The sequence below is a fragment of the Artemia sp. Qi Xiang Cuo genome, chromosome 7 (genome assembly GCF_049724085.1).
Source record: "Artemia sp. Qi Xiang Cuo chromosome 7, ASM4972408v1, whole genome shotgun sequence".
Lineage (NCBI taxonomy): Eukaryota > Metazoa > Arthropoda > Branchiopoda > Anostraca > Artemiidae > Artemia > Artemia sp. Qi Xiang Cuo.
Window position 1 is genome coordinate 51,826,715 of NC_142800.1, and position 24,070 is coordinate 51,850,784.

Below are 24,070 nucleotides of genomic sequence, written 5' to 3' on the forward strand. Positions count from 1 at the left end.
TTTTAGAAAATTTCACAGCAACAACAAACCAATATGTGTTTCCTTATCGCTTGCAGTGTGTTTTTTGGGGGGGAGGGCTGAGAAATGTGTGCTGTATTTCATTCTTTTATTATTCTTTTTAATCTTTGTTCGCTAATATTTTTCTCGATCAAGACCTGAGTAATTCCTTGCTCTGAATACATATAATATATAGTATATATAGACATATATATATATATATATATATATATATATATATATATATATATATATATATATATATATATATATATATATATATATATATATATATATATATATATATATATATATATATATATATTACATGTGTGTGTGTGTGTGTGTGTGTGTACAATCAGCAAAAATCGAATACCACAGTAGCTTCAAATTTTTTAACTAAAATATTGAAGAAGGCTATGGGAAAAAAATTAGTTAATTATAATAATTACTAATTTGTAATCCACCATTGCTAAAACTAAAAATCTATTCCTTCAATGACTTAATCTCGTCAAAATCCTGAGGAGGAAGGGGGAAGGAAAAGTTTGAGCTAATTTTTCCAAATCAAGTAAAGATGATAGTGAAAACTGAAAAATGAGCCATATAGTACAATAAAAGCAAAGATATACTGAAGAAAACTGACCCGTTTCTGTCGATGCTTGAAATTATGCAAGCTTATATTAGTTTTGACAAGATTTTTGAAGGATCTAAATTTCAGCTGGTGTGAAAAATGGGGTCTGGGGGAGGTAGTTTCCCTTCTGCCCCACAACAAATTATGCCTCTGTATCCCTTTAGTTAAAATACTTCAAATGCACTTTTGACGAATTTGAAGTAATTTTTACCACTTCTTCTTATAATGTTTGAGCTGTGTAAATTGAACATTCAATACATGGCAAAGAACAATTTTCCTCAATTTCTTATAAAATGTTTACAATGGTCTCACCAAGTCTTTCAAAATACAGATATTTGAGAATCTTTTCTTTAATTTGCAAATAAGAATGATAGACCCCTTTAGTCTTAATTCGGTATGTGGATGTACCGTATTACGGGGTTGTTATGAGACCTCGGAGGGTATAAGACGGAAGGGTTGTTTTTCTCGATCAACAAAGGCTTTTGAGAATTAGATAGAGTTACACCTAAGTTCTACAGAAAGTACAAGGCTAGGATGAAAACCCAGGGATTGGTGAGTTATATTTCTATCGAGACACTTTTGGCATGGCTTTAGGGAAAGGGAAAGATTCAAGTTCAAGACACCACTTGTGGGGTTGAGTCTGTGGATGCTCACAATAACATTCTTAGGGACTGGTAGAGGGGTTTGACTCTGCGACTTAAATCCCCCTCCCCCCTTCACAGGACCTATAAGCAGAATTCAGACTGTGGAATCGAACTAGGATTCACCTTCTCAAAATTCCTAGATTGGCTCCTATTATCTATAATTGTATTTATTCTCATTTGCTTTACCTGTTCCTTGGATTTCAAAATTTCTAAATCCCCCTCCTCCCCCCTCCAAAAAAGACAAAAGTATTGAATTTGAGGTTCGATGAATAATGCAAAAACAAATTGAGCCGAAAGAACTGATAGGCTATATAGTAACTATTTTTTTCCTTTTTTTGGGCATTGCTGCTTCAAATTAATCTGTTTTCAATACGAATGGTAAGTAAGGAGTGATTCTTCCCAATAGTAACCGAAACTCTAAGAAAACCGAATTTTGATAACAATAGAAACATAAAAAGAATTGCATTTTTATGCTGATTCCAAATATATAAAACTTATCAAGTTTAACAACAACCATCCAAATCTACGAGCCTGAGAATATTTGCAAGATTTTCAATAAAGGGGGAAACACCCACGAAAAGTCAAAAAATCTTAATAAGAACCACACTATCAGATTCAGCTTATCCGAGAACGCTACTGGGTATACCCAGTACTGTACAGGTTTTAAGCTCCCGTCTTGTAAAAATAAGAAATTTTGTATTTTTTGCTAGAAGAAAGATCATGGATGCGTGTTTGTTTGTTTATTTTCCCAGGGGTGATAAACTTCCTGTACCTTGGTAGCCTACTCTTCTCAGATAATTGCCATAGCTCTGACGTGAAACGTCGACTTGCACTTGCTAGCTCTAGCTTCCGAAGACTAGCCAGCCTCTGGAAAAGCAGCCACCTAGCCAATAAACTCAAAATGCACCTATTCAACTGATAAATAATTCCCATAGTTATTTATGGATGCGAAAAATGGACTCTGAAAACCGAAGACGAAAGAAAACTTCTAGCTTTTGAGATGAGATGCATCTGTCGCATTGCTAGAATCAAATACACTGACCGAATCACAAATCTGGAAGTACGTCAAAGGCTCCAGTCCACTGAAACCATTCTAAGTAAAATCAAGGAGCAACAACTGCGCTGGTTCGGCCAGGTCAAGCGAATGGAGCCAAGCCGCCTCCCGAAAATCACCCTTGAAGGATCCCTCCATGGCCTTCGTCCACGAGGCAGACCACGAAAACGACGGATGGAGAACTTCCACTTCGACAATGTCAAGATAGCACAGTTGTCACGTATCGCACCAGATAGAGCAACGTACCGAGCCCTTACGCATGAACTAGCAAGAGGAGTGGCCCCAAAACGTCCCACGAGGATGGCCGGGACCTAAGTAAGTAGTAAGATCGTATAAAATATTGGTGCTAGAAGAACGGGAGAGGACTCATTCGAAGGAAAATTTAAAGTTCTAGTGCCCATTTTGGGTGACTAAAATATTTCTGGGCAACTAACCCTCCCCCAGCCTACCACCCCCTCTTTCTTTAATGTCGTTCGATCAAAAAAGTTTTATTTTTTTTCAAATGAAAGTAGACTAAGGAGAATTTTCCTGTGGAATTGTCCATATGAAATTTTCTGGGGGTAATTTTCAGCGAGATAGGGCGGATTTTGCACGACAGGAATTTTCCATGGAGGAATTTTTAGTGGGGAAGATTTCCCTGAGGAGGGGGCGCATTTCCCGGCATTATTTGAAGATCGATCAGAAGGTAAAAAAAACAATTTTTTCAGCTGAAAGTAAGGAGCAACATCAAAACTTAAAACAAACAGAAACTATTCCGTATGTGAGGGGAGCTGCCACCATCTCAATACCTCGCTCTGTACGGTAAAGTTTGATCTTTTGTCCCAATTCTTTCAGAACGACTCCTTTAATTAGAATAAGAAGCTTTTTCAAAGTACCAAAAAAACTTTAGTGTGAAAAGCGAGGTATTGATGAGGTGGCAGTTATCCTCATATATGGTGTAGTTTCTGTTCATTCTAAGTTTTAACGTTGCTTCTTACTATTAGTTGAAAAAACACGTTTTTCAAATTTGATTTGTTAAGGATCCTTCTGACCGGTGGGTACTTGGAAAAGAACAGGATGAATTAGTAGAATATTTCAACGGATATTGTCTAAATATAGTTCTTTTTTTAATCATTTAAGCGACAGCATATGAGACAAAAGCTGGTTGGTAGGCTGGCGCTAATTGTGCTTTTTGGTTATCCAGGTGTGGGCAAACAAAACGCAGGGCCTTCTAAGATGAGGCAAAAAGATACTTATAGACAAAAATATTCAGGAAGTGAGAGGCTCATGAGGGGCCAAAGTCAGGTTGAATTCAGTTGAATTCAGGTTGAATTCAGTTGAATTTGAATTCGGTTGGGTGAATTAGGAGCTTATGTAGCTAATTCAACTATGTGTTGCGTCGTTAGTAGAAGTAGCTTGTATTTATATTATATATTATAAATAGACCTTTCGAATGCCAATTTAATAAACACCCCAAGCCAATTAGGAGAAAAAAAAATCGAAAAGAAGATCTTGATCTTTGATTTTTGATGCAGCTATTATATGCTGGGAAAATATAAATTTTGTTTGTTTGACATGAATATGGGGAATATTTTAAGTGTCTTAAGAATCATTATAGCAGAATTGGCTTTTAAAAAATTTACATCCGAGATAAATAGAAGAAAATAGAGATGAAATTAATCAATATAGAGAGTTGTTAAAAAAAAAATGATAGGTCAACCTGGAGGCGCCTGGTCTCATCGTTCTCTACGCCGAACCTTTGGCAGGAGCCTGAAGTCAAGAAGAAGTTGTTATAAAAAAAGTTGAGAAATGGAGCATAAAAAGGAAATATTTGAAATTGCAAGTGTTTTTTTTTTTAATAAATTACTACCAGGTGGCCAGGCTCTACATTCTAGGCTAAATAAGAAATGATGCAGCAAACGAAATTAGAAGCAAATTAGAGGAAAAGAGAAAAGTTTTGGCAATCGACCTTTTTTTTAGAAGACAATTGACAAAGCCTATTCTAAAATTTATTTAATAATATTTTCTACACTCAAGCAAATAAGTGAGCTAAACACAAAAAAGATGGATAGTTTCTGTTCAGATAATAGGCACATCAAAATTATTAACGCTAAATGTTGTCCTGTGTTGGTTTTACAGACCTCTTCACTTTATTACTACATCTTTCATTTCTCTAATAGAACTTAAGAAGTACTACAGCCGGCACTTTTTTTTCAGTATTGTGTGATAGCTGTGCTTCTTCAATACAGTCAAGCAACTATCCCAATAAGAATCCCCATTCCCATTCCAATACTAGCAGGGCTTAAGCTCCCGCTTCTCGCACCAGCAGGACTTGCACTCAAAAAAGGAGCTACTTTTGTGAAAAATGGAATTGCAAAGAAGAAATCCTTAGCTGGACTAGCAGGGCTCGCCGGACTAGCTGGATTAGCAGGTATGCAGAATTAAATTAATCATACTGGTGTGTCAGTGCTTAATTCTCCAAATTAGTAAGCTCTATAAAATAAACAACAATGAAAACTATCGAACATGATAAATTGTTGATAATAGAATATAAATCCTAAAATTTGGAGAATTTTTTTAGGGAGCTATGGTTTAATTGTGGATAATGTGTCCCGATTCTATTTTAGCATGGAGTTGATAGGCTTAGCCTCTTTGAAAAATACTTAATAGCCCATATTCGAAATAGTGTTTGCTATTTGGAAGGACCATTGGCTTATTCCTGAATCTCATAATGAATGTGGAGAAATTGTATTCAATCGAGTACTATAATGCTGAAACCCTTATCAAAGAAAAAAATTTATTAGATGGAAATAATTGCTTCGTTATCGCTTTATTCATTTTATAATAGCTGGTGAATAATTGTTTTATTTCATCACTTACTGAAGTACAAGTGATAAAAGGCACTGTTCACACATGGTAGTGTTAGCCTTTTTTGCCACTCTCCAACAACACCATCTCCCAGAGTTAGTTTCTGGTTATTGGTCAGTGACAACCGGATGTTTAAAAAGATAAACACAAATATTGTTTAAGGTCAAGTGCTTCATTGAAGCCGAAGTAAGCTTTGTTTTCATCAGGGATATTTCTGGTGAAGTAGGCCAAGTGCCGTGACAGTAAAGGCAGCTTTTTGATCGCCAAACAACACTTTTCTTGAAAAAGTCACTTTAATTGCGCCTAATTTGCCTTTCACATGGTATTTTATTTTATCTGTTCCATTTTTCATACCCTGTTCTTGACAAGAGTTTCAGATTTTAACTTTCTTTTTTGATAAACCCAATTTTTGCTACATAAGATTTTCCTTAATGCTTTTCTAAGATCTTCCTCTAATATAGAATAAATTAATGTTGGCATTTTCTCTCTGTTAAATACATTCCTTTTAATTGTATAGCAAATCAATTGAGTATCACTTCATTTCAAAGCAATACTTCAAAAACTAATGAGATGGCTTTTAAAAGTTACTAATTAGCGTTTTAAAAGATTAGTTGAGCTGTTCATTTTGTACAATTTTCAGATAAGCGAAATCAAAAGGAAAAATAAGGATAAAGAAGCGTCACTTAAAGTTACAAAACTAAATTGAAAGCCACGAATATATATATACATATACATATATATATATATATATATATATATATATATATATATATATATATATATATATATATATATATATATATATATATATATATATATATATATATATATATATATATATATATATATATATATATATATATATATATATATATATATATATATATATATATATATATATATATATATATATATATGTGTGTATGTGTGTGTGCGTATTCTGAAAATTTTTCGCTTTCCTGTTAACTTGATCCGTAATTTCGATGGTGTTTTTTTCTTCATTGTTGCTAATGCTGAAAGACAATAACAAAGAAATGCATGTCGTGGGGCTGATATTTGCAAAGTTAAGAGAGTGCTACGGGACAAACAAGGGCCCAGCAGGAATCTGGTCGCCCTTCAATCAATTTGGTCCTTTAAAATAGCACTAAAAATTTCAGTTTTTGACGTAATGAACCCCTTCGTAAGCTTTTACAACCACCCATTCTATGCAGTGATTAAAAAAAGAAAAAAAAATCAGAGGAGCCTCTAAGCAACATTACTGCATTGATCCCGATAAGGAAATTCCAGCCTTCGGCCCTTCAGCTCAGAAAGAGAAATTTTATTTTCGAATCTGAGATTTTAATGACTAGCTAAAAGTTCCAGGTGAAATTTTTGGAAGAACTTCCCAAAACTATTTTTGGTTTACTGTATTTAGTAATACATAATTGTGCAATTGGCTAATGATTCGATTGTGGTCATCATATTACAATAAATTCGATCCATAATCAAGGTTAGTACGTACCAGTGTTATTGAATTTCAAAGGATATGACTACTACAGAGATTCTTTGGTAAATCTCGGGAAATCTTAGAAACGAACGGGAAAATTCTGGAAAAATTAAAAAAAAATTAAGGAACCAAACCCCCTCAGCCACATCAAGAATGGGAAAGGGTGTTTCATCCCCCTCCAAAAGGATATTTCCCCTTACTGTGAATCTGATTGGATAAAATTGGGAAAACAACTAGAATTGTCGATTTAGAGATGAATGAGCTAAAATTTAACATAAAGGAAGCCAATGCTGCTGAATGGCCGAATTCCCCCCATAATGTGTATTTTCAAGATGCCTTTCTCCTTTTTGGTGCATATAAAAACATTCTTCGGGTGGGGCTCACATAGCTTCTGACTCAATGAAATTTATATTTAGAGTAAATTCTAACAGATTGTGTATCTGATAGTTCCGAACGGTCCTTACCTTTTCCAACATATAAAATTCATCCTTGAAAATTATTATTGTTTAATCCGTTATCAAATAAGCATGCAAAACTGATAAATCTCATACAAGAACGTAGTTAAGAACTTATTGACAGGTTACTCATATTTGGGAGGGAGGTAAAGCCGGTTATTACCCGAAATATTTAAATTGTATAAGAAAATATAGTAAAAAAGCAAAGCCTTTTGTTGAACTAAACTATATAATTCGGGATACTCCTGACCTTAACCCCTCCCCCTCTGTTTTCATGATTGTAACATTATGCCGTGTAGATATATCGCTCATCAATTACATTCTAAAGTCGTGATAGTGACTCCAACCTGGAATAAACACAAGATTGGATATGTTTTGGGAAGTTCTGATAAAAAGCAATGGTGGTAAACACCCCTTATAGGAGGGAAGTCAGAAAATTATGACAAATTCAATGGATAAGATTTCTCTTTGTGAATCTACATTAGCTTTATTCAGCGAACTTAAAGCTTAGAAATATTTATGTTGTAATTAAAAAAAGAATCCAACAATAATCATGACTATCTAAACCTTTAAAGTTATACTTTATCATCTGTATGCAAGGTGCAGCGTTGATTCTAATATCGAAATTTTAATTATAGGGTTGAAGGGGAAGAAGCATAATGGAGGAGATCAACTTTCAATGGCGGCAATCCCTATTGCACCCCAGCCATACTCTCAAGGTTATGCTGATTACAGTCCAAGTTATGGCTCACCCTCGTATGGTGCAGCACCAGCCTCGTATGATTCTTCTCAACAGTCCTACAATCCTGCTGCACCGTCTACTTATGGTGTACCAACATCAGGAGGCTATGAAAATTCCGAATACACAAGTGGATACAGTGCTCCTGCAATTGTAGCACCTCAAATGCCAGTTACATTGGTAACTCTGCCTGAAACAAATGAATTACAAGGGAAGAAGCAAGGATTTCACATGCCTTCCTTCAGTGAAATGGCATCGGCTCCTTTTAAATTCATGGATAAACACAAAAAGAGCAATGGCGTTCAATCTCCATCTGCTCTTGTGTTTCCTATTTCTTCTCAAGGATCTTCTGTCCCTTTCAATTTTATGCCATCGTCACCAATGGCAGCTCAAGCATTTCCATCCCCAATGTCTTCTTCTCAGAGTAATTATGGTGATACATCTTATTCTGCACCAGCTCAACAGCCATATTACCAGCCAGAGCCCCAGCAACAATATTCCGCTTCTGGCTATGCATCAGCACCATCATACTCTCCGGCAGCTGACCCCTATTCAGTTGCACAGGACAGCTATTCTCAGTACGCTCCTGAGCCCCAGAAACAGACTTATGATGCTCCAACGGTGGAACAATATTCATCGGTGCCATATTACTAGAGAAGGACGAAATTGTTATCAAAAATTGTTGATAAGTCTGTATATTTTATTTATTATACGCGATATTTTTGTATTAAAACCGTATTTATTTCAAAGAAGATTTACGCTTTAGTCTTAAACTCCACTAAATTATGACATTATAGCCTTGGGTTGTTTGGCCAGCTATCCGCAATAGTGTTAACTTAGTAAATAAGGATTTGTATCCCGTTTTCTTTCGCCACATCACATAGAACATATGGTAACATAAACTTGAGAGAGATGGCTTTAAATCATAATTTAAAATTCTAGTTTCTAAGTTAAAATTCAAGAGTTGAAGTTTATAAAGTAGTCTTACATTCCTTCAACACCCTAAGCATCCGTGTAGCTTCGAAAAACATCCAGCCTCATACAAACAATTGGTTACAAAAATTTTAAACTGATGACAACCAAACATGGCTCAATTCTTGTGCTTCTAATTGGCATGCAAATTATTGGACATGCAGACTCGGTAAAATGGACTTAAGATGATAAAACGTTTTGAAAAAATGATGGATTGCATAAATGAAGCCTAAAACGAGCAGAAATTACAGTGAATAACGAAGCCCAGGGAAGTGAATGTGCTCCATCAGTCTCAAGGTGTCTTTTAAAATGTAATGCACCAGTCTCACTTTTTTGGACTACAAACAGGCAAGTCTCAAATTCGAACCGTGGGTCTCTGAGAATTTGATTTTCTGGGATAAGTAAACATGGGTTCTCTTGCTTTTTTTTTTACCAGTTCTTTAAATTTTTCAGTGGGAAATCCCTCTGAGATAGAATAAAAGGGTGGCCTTTTGTAGATTTGCTAATATTGGCTATAGACTTAGCCATTAGGAACATGGAATGCCTTGAATAGTCAAGTCATAAGTTAAGGAAACATAAACAGAAGATGGAATATCTAGAAGGAAGTGATTTACTTGATAGGCCGAAATACCCCAGAGATGTTATTTCCGTTAATGTGGGTAAGTTTATCAAATGTTCGAGTTGGTATTATTATTATATACTATTGTAACAACCACTCTCCAGACAATTTATAGCTAGCATTTGAGAAGAAATCACTTGATTTAGTGGAATAAAACTTTAGAGATATTTCTTGCAGTAGATATTTGTGCCAATTCCTAAAAGTTTTTTTAAATCCCTATACCTAGATATTACATATTCCAAAAATGTGGGAAAATATATTAGACAATTGCACTGTACCCAGTGGTAAACAATTGCTTTACAGACCAACTTTTTCTAATTTTTTAAGAAGGTGGTCAAGCTATGTAATCGGAACTATCAGATATGAACTCTAATATTATATCCTAAAACTCCCAGTAAATTTTATTTATCTCTGTCATGTATTTTCTTCCAAAATTATAATGAAAATTTGTCGGGAAAATAGTTCCCTACCCTATGTGTGGCTATTCAAAAAGTAATTGTTAACCCTACCACGAGATTACAATCTAAAATTTGGATGAAATTACCTGCATTAACAGAAATAATATCCTCTGGAGCAATTTGACCTCTCAAAACCACTACCTCTTTCTAGATATTCTATCTTCTGCTTGTTCCCCACCCCGCTCCCCTTTCACCTGATCTCTGACTTTTTTCTATTCTATAAACGGAAAAATGTCCTCAAGGACGTACTTCGGGTACCTGAGAAATCGTCCAAAGGAGTATAGGGGACATCCTGAAGACCTTACCGGTTGAAAACTACCAGCACTGCTACCAGCTCTCGGAACAACACCTACTTGCTGCTCGTATATCCTTATGCCTACCTTTTCATAGTACTCGACTAGCTAAATGGCTATGCTTATAGCTGAAATTGGTGTATCTTGAAAAATTCAAGCTTTCGTATTATCTAAATAAAGAGTTCTTGTTGAAAAATACTGAGAACTGACAGAGAAAATTATGAAAAATTATGTTTACTTATTCCCGTCCCTCCCTTATACAAAATCATCTGTACAGCTCGTGTGTTCCATATAGAAAACTTCTTGACCACATTCGTTACACGGGAGTTAAGATGGAAACGCAAACAAACTACAATAAACGAGGGCTACAATGCCACCCCCTTAATTTTCCTAAGGGCTAGAGTGTCTTTTGCGCTTTACTGAAAACAAAAAAATATTAAATAACTTTAATTTTATATTTTCAACAGCAGAAAAACAAAAAACCGATCGAACTTCCAGGATTTTTTTGTCTGTAGCCTGCATCATTACATTTTATATAATCAGTCTGCTGTCATGAATCTCATATAGCCTATAGTAAGTCACCAAACCACCAAAGTAGTGTAATATAGCTACAATGGAAAGAATTTGTAAGGTGGTAATTGTTGGAGTGGAGAGTTGTGTTATAAAGAACTTGTGGGTTGGAAGTATTTTTTTTTATGAAGATTTTTCGGAGTGGGATTCCCGATCCCAGGGACTGGGAATTCGTTTGATGAAGTATGTGCCTAACTATAACGAGTATTTTGGCCCGACTGTCGTGAAATTTCTTAAACCCCTATATAAGACGAGGAAAGTAGATCGATGTCAAAAATGTTATGGTATCTGATCTACTTTTCATAATCTCCCTCTCCCTCTCTCATTCTTTCTCTCTCCCCCCCCTTCTTCTTATTTTACTTTTTTACGCAGACACGTCGTGACAATCGCCTTTGCCTTTTAAAAGTAATTTTAGTTATAAAGAAAAGGCGCTTTTTGAGGAAAGGGAAGAGAAAGAGAGAGAGAGAGAATAAGAGAGAGGGGGAGAAAGAGAAAATGGAATTGAGTACCTTTATTTTTTGGCAGCGTTTTACTATCCTCTTCTTATATAGGGCTTGAGAAATGACACAAATTAGGGACAAAATATTCGTCATAGTCAGGCACAGAGGCAGGATTTTTCCAAGGTGTAGAGAAGAGTAATAAAACGATAATATAAAAAAGAGATTTAAAGTAGATAAAAAAGTAGAAAAAGAATAATAAAGAGATTTAATTTGATAATTTGAATAAGAGTAGGCCTACCTGAAAATACAAGAAAATTTAGGATGAACGTGGGAGAGGGCTCTTGAGGCCTGCCGTCTGCGTAAGTTACATCCTTGGTGGTAATACACATTCATTGTTCCTTTTAATTCGCCTGATTAGAGATTTAATTTGATAATTTGAATAAGAGTACCTGAAAATACAAGAAAATTTAGGATGAACGTGGGAGAGGGCTCTTGAGGCCTGCCGTCTGCGTAAGTTACATCCTTGGTGGTAATACACATTCATTGTTCCTTTTAATTCGCCTGATTAGATTTTTGTTTTGTATGAGTAATTAGCTTTTTGTCCTATTAATGTTAATAATGACTCCAAATACTAGTGGAACACGTTTTTGCTGAAAAAACCAGGAATTTCCAAGGCTCAAATTATGAAAGAACTGGTTATAGAATACTTCCTATTTACATCATGCATTTGCCAAAATCATTAAATTGGCAGTATATCGTGGAAATAGTAGACAGAAGTAGGTCACTGATTTCTGAAGATACTTGCAAACTATGAATTAGGAATATACTAAGAGTGAATATTTATACTCCTTATAGAAAATTAAGTAATTAAGAAAATGCATTTTCACGCAAAAGCATGGAGTGATGTCAAAATTCAAGACGAGTCAAATTTTTTTTTTTTATGAAGATTTTTCAGAGTGGGATTCCCGATCCCAGGGACTGGGAATTCGTTTAATGAAGTATGTGCCTAACTATAACGAGTATTTTGGCCCGACTGTCGTGAAATTTCTTAAACCCCTATATAAGACGAGGAAAGTAGATCGATGTCAAAAATGTTATGGTACCTGATCTACTTTTCATAATCTCCCTCTCCCTCTCTCATTCTTTCTCTCTCCCTCCCCCTTCTTCTTATTTTACTTTTTTACGCAGACACGTCGTGACAATCGCCTTTGCCTTTTAAAAGTAATTTTAGTTATAAAGAAAAGGCGCTTTTTGAGGAAAGGGAAGAGAAAGAGAGAGAGAGAGAATAAGAGAGAGGGGGAGACAGAGAAAATGGAATTGAGTACCTTTATTTTTTGGCAGCGTTTTACTATCCTCTTCTTATATAGGGCTTGAGAAATGACACAAATTAGGGACAAAATATTCGTCATAGTCAGGCACAGAGGCAGGATTTTTCCAAGGTGGAGAGAAGAGTAATAAAACGATAATATAAAAAAGAGATTTAAAGTAGATAAAAAAGTAGAAAAAGAATAATAAAGAGATTTAATTTGATAATTTGAATAAGAGTACCTGAAAATACAAGAAAATTTAGGATGAAGGGGGGAGAGGGCTCTTGAGGCCTGCCGTCTGCGTAAGTTACATCCTTGGTGGTAATACACATTCATTGTTCCTTTTAATTCGCCTGATTAGAGATTTAATTTGATAATTTGAATAAGAGTACCTGAAAATACAAGAAAATTTAGGATGAAGGGGGGAGAGGGCTCTTGAGGCCTGCCGTCTGCGTAAGTTACATCCTTGGTGGTAATACACATTCATTGTTCCTTTTAATTCGCCTGATTAGATTTTTGTTTTCTATGAGTAATTAGCTTTTTGTCCTATTAATGTTAATAATGACTCCAAATACTAGTGGAACACGTTTTTGCTGAAAAAACCAGGAATTTCCAAGGCTCAAATTATGAAAGAACTGGTTATAGAATACTTCCTATTTACATCATGCATTTGCCAAAATCATTAAATTGGCAGTATATCGTGGAAATAGTAGACAGAAGTAGGTCACTGATTTCTGAAGATACTTGCAAACTATGAATTAGGAATATACTAAGAGTGAATATTTATACTCCTTATAGAAAATTAAGTAATTAAGAACATGCATTTTCACGCAAAAGCATGGAGTGATGTCAAAATTCAAGACGAGTCAAAATTACCATAATTATGAGGGAGATTGTTACTGCTACTACTACTATCAATTATGAAGGAGGGTTCTGCTCCCTCAATTCTTCGTTATTGGTTCAAAAGTTTAACTTTTCATTTAATGAAAATATACATATTTTCAAACGTCTGTCATTCATCTGAACAAGGGTGAGATGTGTGATAACTGTATGACTTAAACTGATGCAAGGTTAAAAAAGATTCCTATTTCGAAAGCATGATAACTGGTAGTTTTACGTGAAAAAAGAGATGGATTTGATAAAAATGACCAAATTAAAAGCTGTTTATCCTTTGCCATTTTCATTTCATGCGACATGACAAATTGATATAATCTATCGAAAAACCGTGAATGTACCAAAAGATAAAAATCTCTTTGCTAAATTCTAATTTTCTAGGGCACAATAGCGGCGAATTAAAAAGTCAAGGAAATACATTTTTCAAAAAACAACTCAAAGCTTTTATTTTCACAGTTGATAGCGAAACGATTTCAAGAAGGGTCCCTTTGCCAAAACTGTTTACTTGGTTATATTCGTTATAGGCCTACTACCAATAGCTGCCCTCAGCGAACAATGAAAATAAAACAATAAATTAAAACCTTGAAAGGTTCGTAGGCTGCAATATTTACTTCCAAAACACTGCAATATAGAATTCCAAATTAAACATAACGTACAATGGTGGTATTTTACGAAACTTTAGGGTGGGGGCAAAATGTATTTATCAAAATCAATGGAGAGGGAAAAAATTGTCTTTTTGTCAATTCTTTCATTGAAAATACCCCCCCAAAAAGTTAATTTAAAACATTTTGGGGAGGGCACACACGATACCCCCTCTATTCATGCCACTAAAAACGTTAAGTGCAGATTTAACAAAAGAATGACATGCTATGGTAGACTTAGTTCAAAACAGGGTCAGTCAAAATGTTTTATATGAAGGAAAAATGGCCAAAAGTAAGGACTTAGGCCTATATCACCTCTTACATTCATAGCCACCTGAACTTCACACGTGTAAACGTGCTGTACATCTTTCGACGCGTGATAATTTAGAGATTCTCTAGAGAATAATCCTTAATGATTATACTTTAACTATCAAAATCATTAACATCGGGTACTGGATGTATTATATCAAAACACACTGAGTACATGCTTCCCAAATGGTATTTGGTTTCTACGGAAATTGGTAAATAAGGGCATCTGAGCGCATTGAATTTAGTTCTTAGGTGAATTAAATAAAAAAAACAAGTTTTTTTAACTGAAAGTAAGGAGCGACATTAAAACTTAAAAATAACAGAAATTATTCCGTATATGAATGTGACGGTCCCCTCCTCAATGCATGGCTCTTTACGCTCAATTTTTTTTTTGTTTAAAAAAATATTGTTGTGAGACAGTAAAACTTTAGCGTAAAGAGCACGGCGTTGAGGAGGGGACAGGCCCTTTCATATACAGAATAATTTCTGTTCGTTTTAAGTTTTAATGTCGCTCCTTACTTTCAGTTAAAAAAACTTTTTTTTTTATTTAATTGTTGAACGTTTTTGAATAAATGCAGGCTTTGATCTTGGCTCACAGTACATGAATAATTAAAACAAAATTTTCATATTAATTTACTTTTATTTGGTTAAATGGCTTTCTCGAAACTTGTTTCATTTTATTTACGAACGTTTTTATTAATAATAAATATACGTAACTTACGAATTAACTTACGGAACGAACTTCTATATTCATATATTTTTAATACATATATTAGGGGGTTCGCCCCCTAGTCAATACCTTGCTCTTTAAGCGAAAGTTCAAATTTTGTTCCAATTCTTTAAAAATGGCCGCTTAATCACAAAGGCCGTTAATTAGAATAGATAGCTCTTATGAAAGTACTAAAAAATTTCTGGCTTAATGAGTGAGGTATTGACTAGGGGGTGAACCCAATCATATATGTAATATTTTCTGTTCGTTTAAAGTTTTGATGTTGCTGCTGTTGCAGTTGAAAAACTTGTTTTTTTATATTTAATTTCTGATCTTTTTTTTAAATAATGCTGGGATGTCCGGCGTCCCCTTCATAGCAATGTCCCTTCCCCCAAGAAAACTTCCTTCATGGAAAGATCCTCCTACATAACCCCCGACCCCAGGCACGTACGCAGGAATTTGTTTCGGGGTGGGGGCCAATTTGTTTCAGGGGGTGGGGGCAAATCCTTCAAACCCATTATTCTGTGAGAAAAATCAGAAAATTATGGGCAAATAAAAAAAATCGTGAGATTTTTTTTTGGGGGGGGGGCCGGGCCCGGAGGTTCCCCCCCTGCATACGTCCCTGCTCGACCAGAAGTTTGAAGCTCCTATCTACAAAAATGTGGAATTTTCCATATTTTGCCAGAAGAAAGATCACGGATGCGTGTTTATTTTATTTTTTTTTTTCCAGGGGTGATCGTATTGACCCAGTGGTCCTAGAATATCGTGTGAGGGCTCATTGGAACGGAAATTAAAAGTTCTAGTGCCCTATTTAAGTGACCAAAAAATGGAGGGCAACTAGGACCCCTCCCACGCTCATTTTTTTCCCAAAGTCACCCAATCAAAATTTTGAGATAGCCATTTTGTTCAGCATGGTCGAAAATATTATAACTATGTCTTTTAGGATGACTTAATCCCTCGATGCCCCCAGGAGGAGGGCTGAAAGTTATGAACTGTACCCAATGTTAACATATAGTATTGGTTATTGGGGCCCGGCTCAATGGTAACCGAAACTCTAGAAAACGGTATTTTGATACAAATAGATACATCAAAAGAATCGGATTTTAATTCTGATTTCAAATATATAAGTTTCATCAAGTTTAATCCTACCCATCAAAAGTTACTTGCCTGAGAAAATTTGGCTGATTTCGAAAAAAGGGGGAAAGATCCCCTAAAAGTTATAGAACCTTAATGAAAATCACACCATCATAGTCAGCGTGTCAGAGAACCCTACTGTAGAGGTTTCAAGCTCCTATCTACAAAAATGTGGAATTTTACATTTTTTGCCAGAAGAAAGATCACGGATGCGTGTTTATTATTTTTTTTTTTTCCCCAGGGGTGATCGTATCGACACATTGGTCCTAGAATATGTGGGAGGACTCATTGAAACGGAAATTTAGAGTTCTAGTGCTCTTTTTAAGTGACCAAAAAAATGGAGGGCAACTAGGCCCCCTCCCACGTTCATTGTTTTCCCAAAGTCACTTGATCAAAATTTTGAGATAGCCATTTTGTTCAGCATGTTCGAAAATATTATAAGTATGTCTTTTAGGATGACTGAAAAGCTCTGAAAACGATACAATGCACTATATACTAGGTATATATCAAGAGAAATTTCAGTTAAAGATATGTGGGAAGATTTTAGGGAGCGATTCCCAGAAGAGAATTGTTCGTTGCGCAGTTACGGAGAGATGTTGAGAGCGCTGAAGATTTCCAACAAAATCCCAAATTCGGACGTGTGTGAGTATTGCAATGTTTTTATGTTGGAAGGTAGTGAAGGCTCCGCAACAGATTTAGAAAAACAGGAGTATCAGTTTCATCGGCAAATGCCTGAAAAGGCACGAATTCAGCTCCAGAGAGACGTGACGGATAGATTTGCACCAAAAACTTTGGTTTTCACTGTCGATATGCGAAAAGTTTTAATACTCTCAATAATGCCTGCCGTTAAGGAGTCATTTTCCATGACCCACCTTGTATGTTTCAACAAAACGTTTGTGCCTGCAAAAAGCCGAACCACAGGGTCGGCTCCTCTTCCAGCCTATTGTATTGTCTGGCACGAGGTAACTTACGGAAGAAGTGCAGACGCAGTTGCTTCAGCTTATCATGCACTTATTGACGAGCATAGGGACACAGATGAATTCATATTTTATGCCGACAACTGTACTGTAGTGGACAAAACAAAAATTAAAATCTTTTTTTTATGCTAGCGAGGATTTTGAACGAACTCTGGGCACCCGCCAAGATCCCCATCAAGTATTTGACGAAAGGTCATGCTCATATGTCTGCCAATGGACTCCATAGACTTGTCGAGGCTAAAATTAAGAAAAACAGAAATGTTGAGGACTTTGGCACTTTGAAGAAGCTGATGGAAGATTCCAGGGAAAATACTCGCGTCAGGGAGCTTTGCCTCAGTGACTTTCGCGAGTGGAAAAACGAAAAGTCCTCCAAAAAGAAGAAAGATAACCAACCGGTGCTGCTACAGAAAGTAGTTGAAGTTGTGTTAAAAAAAGGTCAATCCTCTATGGTTTATCGTGAGGGTTTTGATCAAGAGTTTGTCAGTTACGATTCTCTTACAGTTGCCGCAAAGAAATAGCTTAGAACAGGATTGCCAAAGTGTTTGTAACAATCGAGGGGGACTGAATACCTCGAAAAAAGGTAAGATCATGACACAGCTGGTACCACACATAAGAGACTAGAGATCCAGATATTTCTGAAAAAAGATACCAACAGAAGACAAAGCATCAGACCTCACTTTTGAGGGTTGTGAAGAACAAGATGGACTATAATGATGTTTGCTTTTTTGAGTTCCTAAAAGTTTAATTGAAGTCGAATGTTGTTCCTGTTCTCTGGTCAGTTTCCAAATAACCGAACAATTCTTTTTACGTTCTTTTACATTAAAATAGTTGAAGTTATGGTTCTGAGAATGCGATACATAGGAGAAGTTTCTGCGCGATTTTGACCCCTGCTTTCTGCCTTTCACAGGCGTGTATGGCATCAGAGGGTAGTTTTCAACATGATCTATTCAGTGAGTAAGAAAAAAATTGTCGGTAAAAAAGTTTAATAGCTGAAAACATTGTCAAAAATTAATTTTTTTCGCATTTAAATTTAAACGGCAAAATGGTACATACCTCCTTTTGGTCTGCCGAAAAACGTGAAAAAAGGAGATAAGTGAAAAAAGTGCCAAAAGTAAATGGAGAGTTGGATTTTTGAAAGCACCACGTGATTCAGCACGAAAAATTACGTTTGGTCATGTTCAGAAATGTCTCCCAGCTAATTAGTTTCCTAGTTTTAAATTTGATTATTTGTTTAAAACGTTTTTCGCGTCTCCTGTAAAATTTACAAAGTGTCATATACCGCCTTTTGGTTTGCCAATGCCGAGTTGTAGAAGGTATGTGCATGTGATGCTACTGTAGGATAGGGGATCTAATAGGAATTAGCCCTTATAACAATGGCAAGCTGGATAGCTATCCAAAAATCTAAGGATATTTTCTCTTTTACAAAAATTGGGTAAAGGTACCTTAAGATTGATATATTTTTGGCAGACCTTAAGAAAATATCTGTAGAAAATATCTATAAGCGATTTTCTATAAGTTGTCTTGGCTGTGTTTTGAGAACCTAAAATGGCGTTGTTCTCATTGGCTTTGATAAGCGGAAAGCTCTTTTATTTTCTATTTTTGGCATTCTAGCCATCCTGTTGAAAATGATTCATAAGATTTTTTAACGAGCTACAACAAAAGTTATAAACCCCCAACTTTAACTGTTTTTTTATTATTATTATTATTTGGAGCATTAGCCTAAATATCCAAAACGTTGAGAGAGAAAATTTTCTACTAATTAAGATTGCAAAATTAAAGAAATTCAAAGAGCAAACGATAAACTGCGAATTTTATGTGAACATCTTTTGCGCTCAAGTTTTTTTTTGCATTTTATGCTTGTTTTGTATTTACGTTTGAAGGTCCCCTTCGGAAAATGACTGCTTAGGTAATATGTGTAACTAACATAATTTATGTTTAGTTAATAATTCTGTCTCTGCAAGCTAAAAGAAAATTGTTAGCAACAATTTGGAAGGCAAATACACGCCTGTAGTGCAATAAACAACAGCTGGCAAGTGAACTAGGTATAGTAAAGGCAATAGATGGGAACAATTATCAGGAATATGAAGATTTTTTTCCTTAAACCAACTTAATGCATTGAAAATCTATAAAAACGGTTAAGTAGCATTTAATATGCTTGAATCCATCTCGGGTGACAATACAAAGCGGCTGTTTAAATTCCAAGGACATTGAATCCAAAATCATGATTTTTGGGTGGATTATTTTCGGGGAAAAATGCATTTTTTGGGTATTTCAATTGGAAAATTGAAAAAAATGTCCCCGCCTAGACTTATAAAAATAAACGGTACTTATGTATTATATGGTACACAAGAAAGAAGTCAAGTTTGGTTAATGCTAATGAAATAAAATAAAATGGGATGCAAATATAATAATTTAGAAACTAATTTGGGCTATATATTTGCATATTAGGAGGGATGGTTTTGGGAGAGCTGGGTAAAGCTTAGCATATATTAAATAGCTAACCTAACCTAGGTATCTGTTTTCCCCCTAAACCCCAAAAACAATAGTTTAAATATTGTAAATGCAAAGACAAACCACGCTTTGCGATCAATTTATCTATTGCAAATACCCGTTTGACTGGTTTCCTTTAGCATATCCCTATACAGTATATAGCGTCGTGTACCAGATAATGCATAAGTACCAAATAATCTCCCCCCCCCCCTTTAAATTTTCGTGAATTGACGCCACTGGACTGTGGTCAAGTCAACCATACACTTATTGCCATTATTATGCACTTATTGACATCAAAGTGTCGGCTAATGATTGCAGATGGCAGAATTTTCAAAGGAAGATGTGACACTATATAATCTCTACAAGTGTATGAACAGCATCTGAACGTTATAACAACTGGTGAAGTTTTTCCGACGGTTCCAAATACTTAAAAAAAATTTGAATGTCTTCGGAGTGCAAGTTTTCTATGCTATATTTAAATCGCCAGGTTGATTCTGAAATTATAGCCCGCCACATTTAATTTGCCATGTCCATTCTGAAATTATTCCCCGCCAAATTATTTTTAGGAAAGCTGTCAGAAATGTAAATGTGGATCACCAAGAGAGTGTTCCAGCCCATTCTGTAGTACACTAAAATGTAAAGAAAATACAAAATTTTGTACAACACGGAAGATGTACGACAATTTTTTTTAGAAAATAGCATTATTTTTCAAACTAACCCCCTTTTACGGACGTCTTTAAGATTTTCCCACTGGTTCTCCTTTCAGATAAGAATACAATAATATTAACAGCAAAATAAAAGTTTTAACAGAAATAGAACTAAAATTCTGAGTATTTCTTTTTTGCAAGAGCGATCTGCTAGAGTACTTTCTGCTAAATAAAGAAATTATACCCAGTTTAGTTTTATCATTCTTTTGTTTCGACATTAAAAGTACTCCAATTATTTTGTAAGCCGGTGGTAGTACAATGGATTGATGCTCTCCGTGGCAATATGGGGCCGGTGTTTGATTCCAGCTGGCACAAGGTTGGGCGACAGGCTTGCTACCTGTCTCTTTGAAAAACACCCAGTAACTGAAATGGGAATTTGATGCCCTGTGCGCCATCAATGGCTCTGAAGGATCTTTATCCTTCTATTTATTTTGTACTTTCTTTGAGTATTAAATTCAGCTTTGTCTAAAACGTGGAATCGGGGGAATAATCAATATTATTCTTATGCATAGTATGATATGATGTATTTTAGGTACTCATCACCATTGCTACTTGTATTGGAGCTATCGTGGGGCATCATAACCATAAGCTAGATCCACAAAGTTTGCTTCTTAGAGCATTAAAAATCCAGAATAAACTTCTAACACATGCAGGCTCTAAAAGGCCAACCTTAATTGGACTTGGAAGCCTTCTTGAAAACAAACCTCAAGGTAAGTAGACTGGTTTTTCAAATTTAAATGTTACATAGTATTCTAGTGCTACTTGCAATTGTTACTTGTATTGGTAAGCTAATTATTGAACCAGTAATTGTAATTGGACTACAATTAAAATATTGGGTACCTTCAAAGGTAGGTCCCGAAAGTTCAACAACGATCATTTTGTGGTCCATTCTTTTACACAGCAAGAGCCTGAGCAGGCTTGACAGATCAAAAACTAATTACTTATACATGATGGCCTAGGATCAAATATGAAGTCTTGTTGTGGATAAAAATTGGATATCTGTAGAAATAGTGATTTTGCCAATATTGCAAAGACTTAAGTAAATGTTTCATGAAAAAACTTCAAACTGTATTTGAAGCAAATGTGATGTTTTCATCCTCAAAAAGTTTACTATTACTATTGTTAAGGACGAAGCTGAGTACAGTCTTGGACCTATTTTAGCTCCTAAGTACCAATTAAGGTAATTAAGGTAAATAGCTGCTAAACTGAATGAACTGAAGGAGACTCTAAATAAAGCATTAGAACACAGTTTATAGCCTGCCGCGTTTTGAGAATCTCGTCACCACACTCAGACATTTTATAAGCTAATGAAGATGTTTAGGCCTCCAGTGTAATTAGTTGTGAATGTGTCTATGAAGTCCAAATTCTTGAGCTCTTTTTTCTTTTTAGTGCTAAAGTCAACAAACCGTCGACTTGCCCGAGCCTCTATCCCCCAAAGATTAACCAAACTAGGGTTCCTAGTTTGACAACCACCCCCTTAATATCTTCAAGATATGGCTTGACAACATCCACATCAGAACCTCTGATGTGGATTTTAATAGCTAGATCAAATTCTCAAAAGCTAAAGGACGAACCAGATGATGGATAAGGTAAAAGTGCTAAGTTTTGACTATTTGGGAAGAAATAAAACTTTGATGATCTTGTGAAAATGTACATGTTCAAGCCCTTTAAATTTTACTATAAATTTTCTTTTTAATCCAATACCAATACACTCCGAGTGGTTTAGTCCCACTTCTCCTTGTTGATATATATTTTGTGATTTTTGAGCCCCCTCTCGCTATCTTTCTTTCCGTATCTCTCTCTCCTTCTCCATTTGTTCTTCCCTCTTCTCTGTTCATTTCTCCCGACGCTCTCCCTCTTGTTTTTCTCCGTATTTTGTCTACGATACGTGTTGACACGTGTTGTTTGTTAAAACGTACCAGTAGTTATGTTTTTTTTTTGTTCTGTCGCGTAATCTGAGTCCGGGACTTATTGACGGCTATCCTAAAAATTTTTTTATTCTATTCATATTACGCTTATACCATAATAAGTGTTATTATATCAATAATAAATTAGCCCATCTCTTCCGAAAATAAAAAAGAAAATCCATTTTAGGAGAGAATGTATGCGCTATAGATCTTTAAAAGACTTTTCTTTATATGCCTTGGTATGAAGATCGCCTCTGACGACCACATTTTTCAAATTGCTCCATAGTGTATAACTTAATTAAGTACTTTGGAATCACAGAAAGGAGTGCTAAGAGAACTCTAATACATTAAATTAAAGTCGAAAATTACAGTGCCGTCGCACATCGATATGAGATGTAGGATCATTTATTAGTCTAATTATTACTTCTTTTCAGATTCCAGTTCAGTTTTTATAAGCAATCAGCCGAATTATCCAGTGATGCCGTTGGTCCCAGTTCATCTGTATCCTTCAAGACAAAACGTACACACTTACCATAGAGATCCTAATATATCCACTTCTCCTGTCATTTCTGTAGCATCTAGCAAAACAATGCCGTCATACCGATATTCCAGAAGCATGCCCATCGTGCCTGAGAACTACGGAGTTGCATTTCCTCCACTTCCAGAACCGTCATACTATTCTCCGGGTCATTCCAGTCCTCTACCCAACTCACTGCCATCGCTTAGCGTCCTGCATTCAGTTATTCCCGTTTTTCCAAGCAATGTTTCTCCTAAAAAGTTGAAGTTTGACTTATTTCCTACATTTAGTGATCTTAAAAGACACTTCAAAGCTAAAATGCTTCCGACGACAACTATACCGCAAGTAATTCCGCCACTAAGTGGTACAACAATGTATACTATACCATCTCCAATGCATATCTCTAATCATGCGCACAACAGCCTACAAAGTAGACCTTTCAGTCACTATTAGTGAAGTGTGGAAATATTCAATATTTTTGTACAAATTACTTAATAAATTTTATATGCCGGATACAACCATAACATAAAATTTTATAAACATAATGTTTTGTATTACAACTTACAGTTGTGTTCCTCAAGTATCAGAAGTAAAAAAAAGGCTTAATCTACGAAAATAGTCCCGAAAAGCAGAGAATCCCCTAGACCATCTTACATTACTCAGTGGTTTTTACGATCAATTTCCTTCTCCTATGAATTATCTGGATATTCCATTTTTTCCGTGAATAAATTGACCTTTTTTAGCGAATTAAATATAACCCACAATTTTTTTTAATTAAATTTCCGGGCTCTCTATCCTCAAATCCTTCCACAAAAAAAGTTTGATTCTTTGAGTGAACAAACCCTGAAAGTTTCAGGCTAACTGCACAACCAACATCAAACATGGTTGTTGCAACGATAGCTAAACCTAATAAAGAGCAAACCACGGCAAGAATTATCTAAAAGTTTAAAAACGTCTTTTGAAAAAAAAAATCTAGCGAGACTTTCAAAGATACCGTTGACAACGTACCCCTTGGACTCTTTAGTTATGTGACAAAGTCTTACTTATCTTATGGGGAAGATTGAGGAATGTAAGAAGTAGAATTTGTATTTAGCTGTTGTTTTCTTACAAAAGTCACATTCTTTAGTTTCATCGGTAAAATTGACCAAAGATCTTTTCGCAAGGTTTGTTTTGTATTAAAAAAAAAAGAAGAAAAATGAAAAAAACGAGCTAAAACTGATTTAAAAACAACAACTTTTTCCTAACAAAATTAAAGAGCAAATTTGAAGCTTAA

General features: G+C 35.4%; 2 protein-coding genes across 2 annotated transcripts; both read left to right on the forward strand.

Moving 5' to 3' along the window:
* The first annotated feature begins 1,043 nt into the window (after nucleotides 1–1,043).
* On the forward strand, nucleotides 1,044–8,607 carry LOC148950402 (uncharacterized). The gene is made up of 3 exons (XM_089092384.1): nucleotides 1,044–1,180; nucleotides 4,523–4,736; nucleotides 7,753–8,607. Exons 1-3 carry the CDS (start codon nucleotides 1,163–1,165, stop codon nucleotides 8,505–8,507), a joined length of 987 nt encoding a protein of 328 aa, XP_088948510.1. The 5' UTR covers nucleotides 1,044–1,162; the 3' UTR covers nucleotides 8,508–8,607.
* Nucleotides 8,608–9,354: 747 nt separating this feature from the next.
* Nucleotides 9,355–23,322, forward strand: LOC148950403 (uncharacterized). Its single transcript, XM_089091588.1, has 3 exons — nucleotides 9,355–9,484; nucleotides 20,906–21,083; nucleotides 22,715–23,322. The coding sequence occupies exons 1-3, from the start codon at nucleotides 9,464–9,466 to the stop codon at nucleotides 23,248–23,250; spliced, it is 735 nt and encodes a 244-aa protein (XP_088947714.1). The 5' UTR covers nucleotides 9,355–9,463; the 3' UTR covers nucleotides 23,251–23,322.
* Nucleotides 23,323–24,070: the final 748 nt, after the last annotated feature.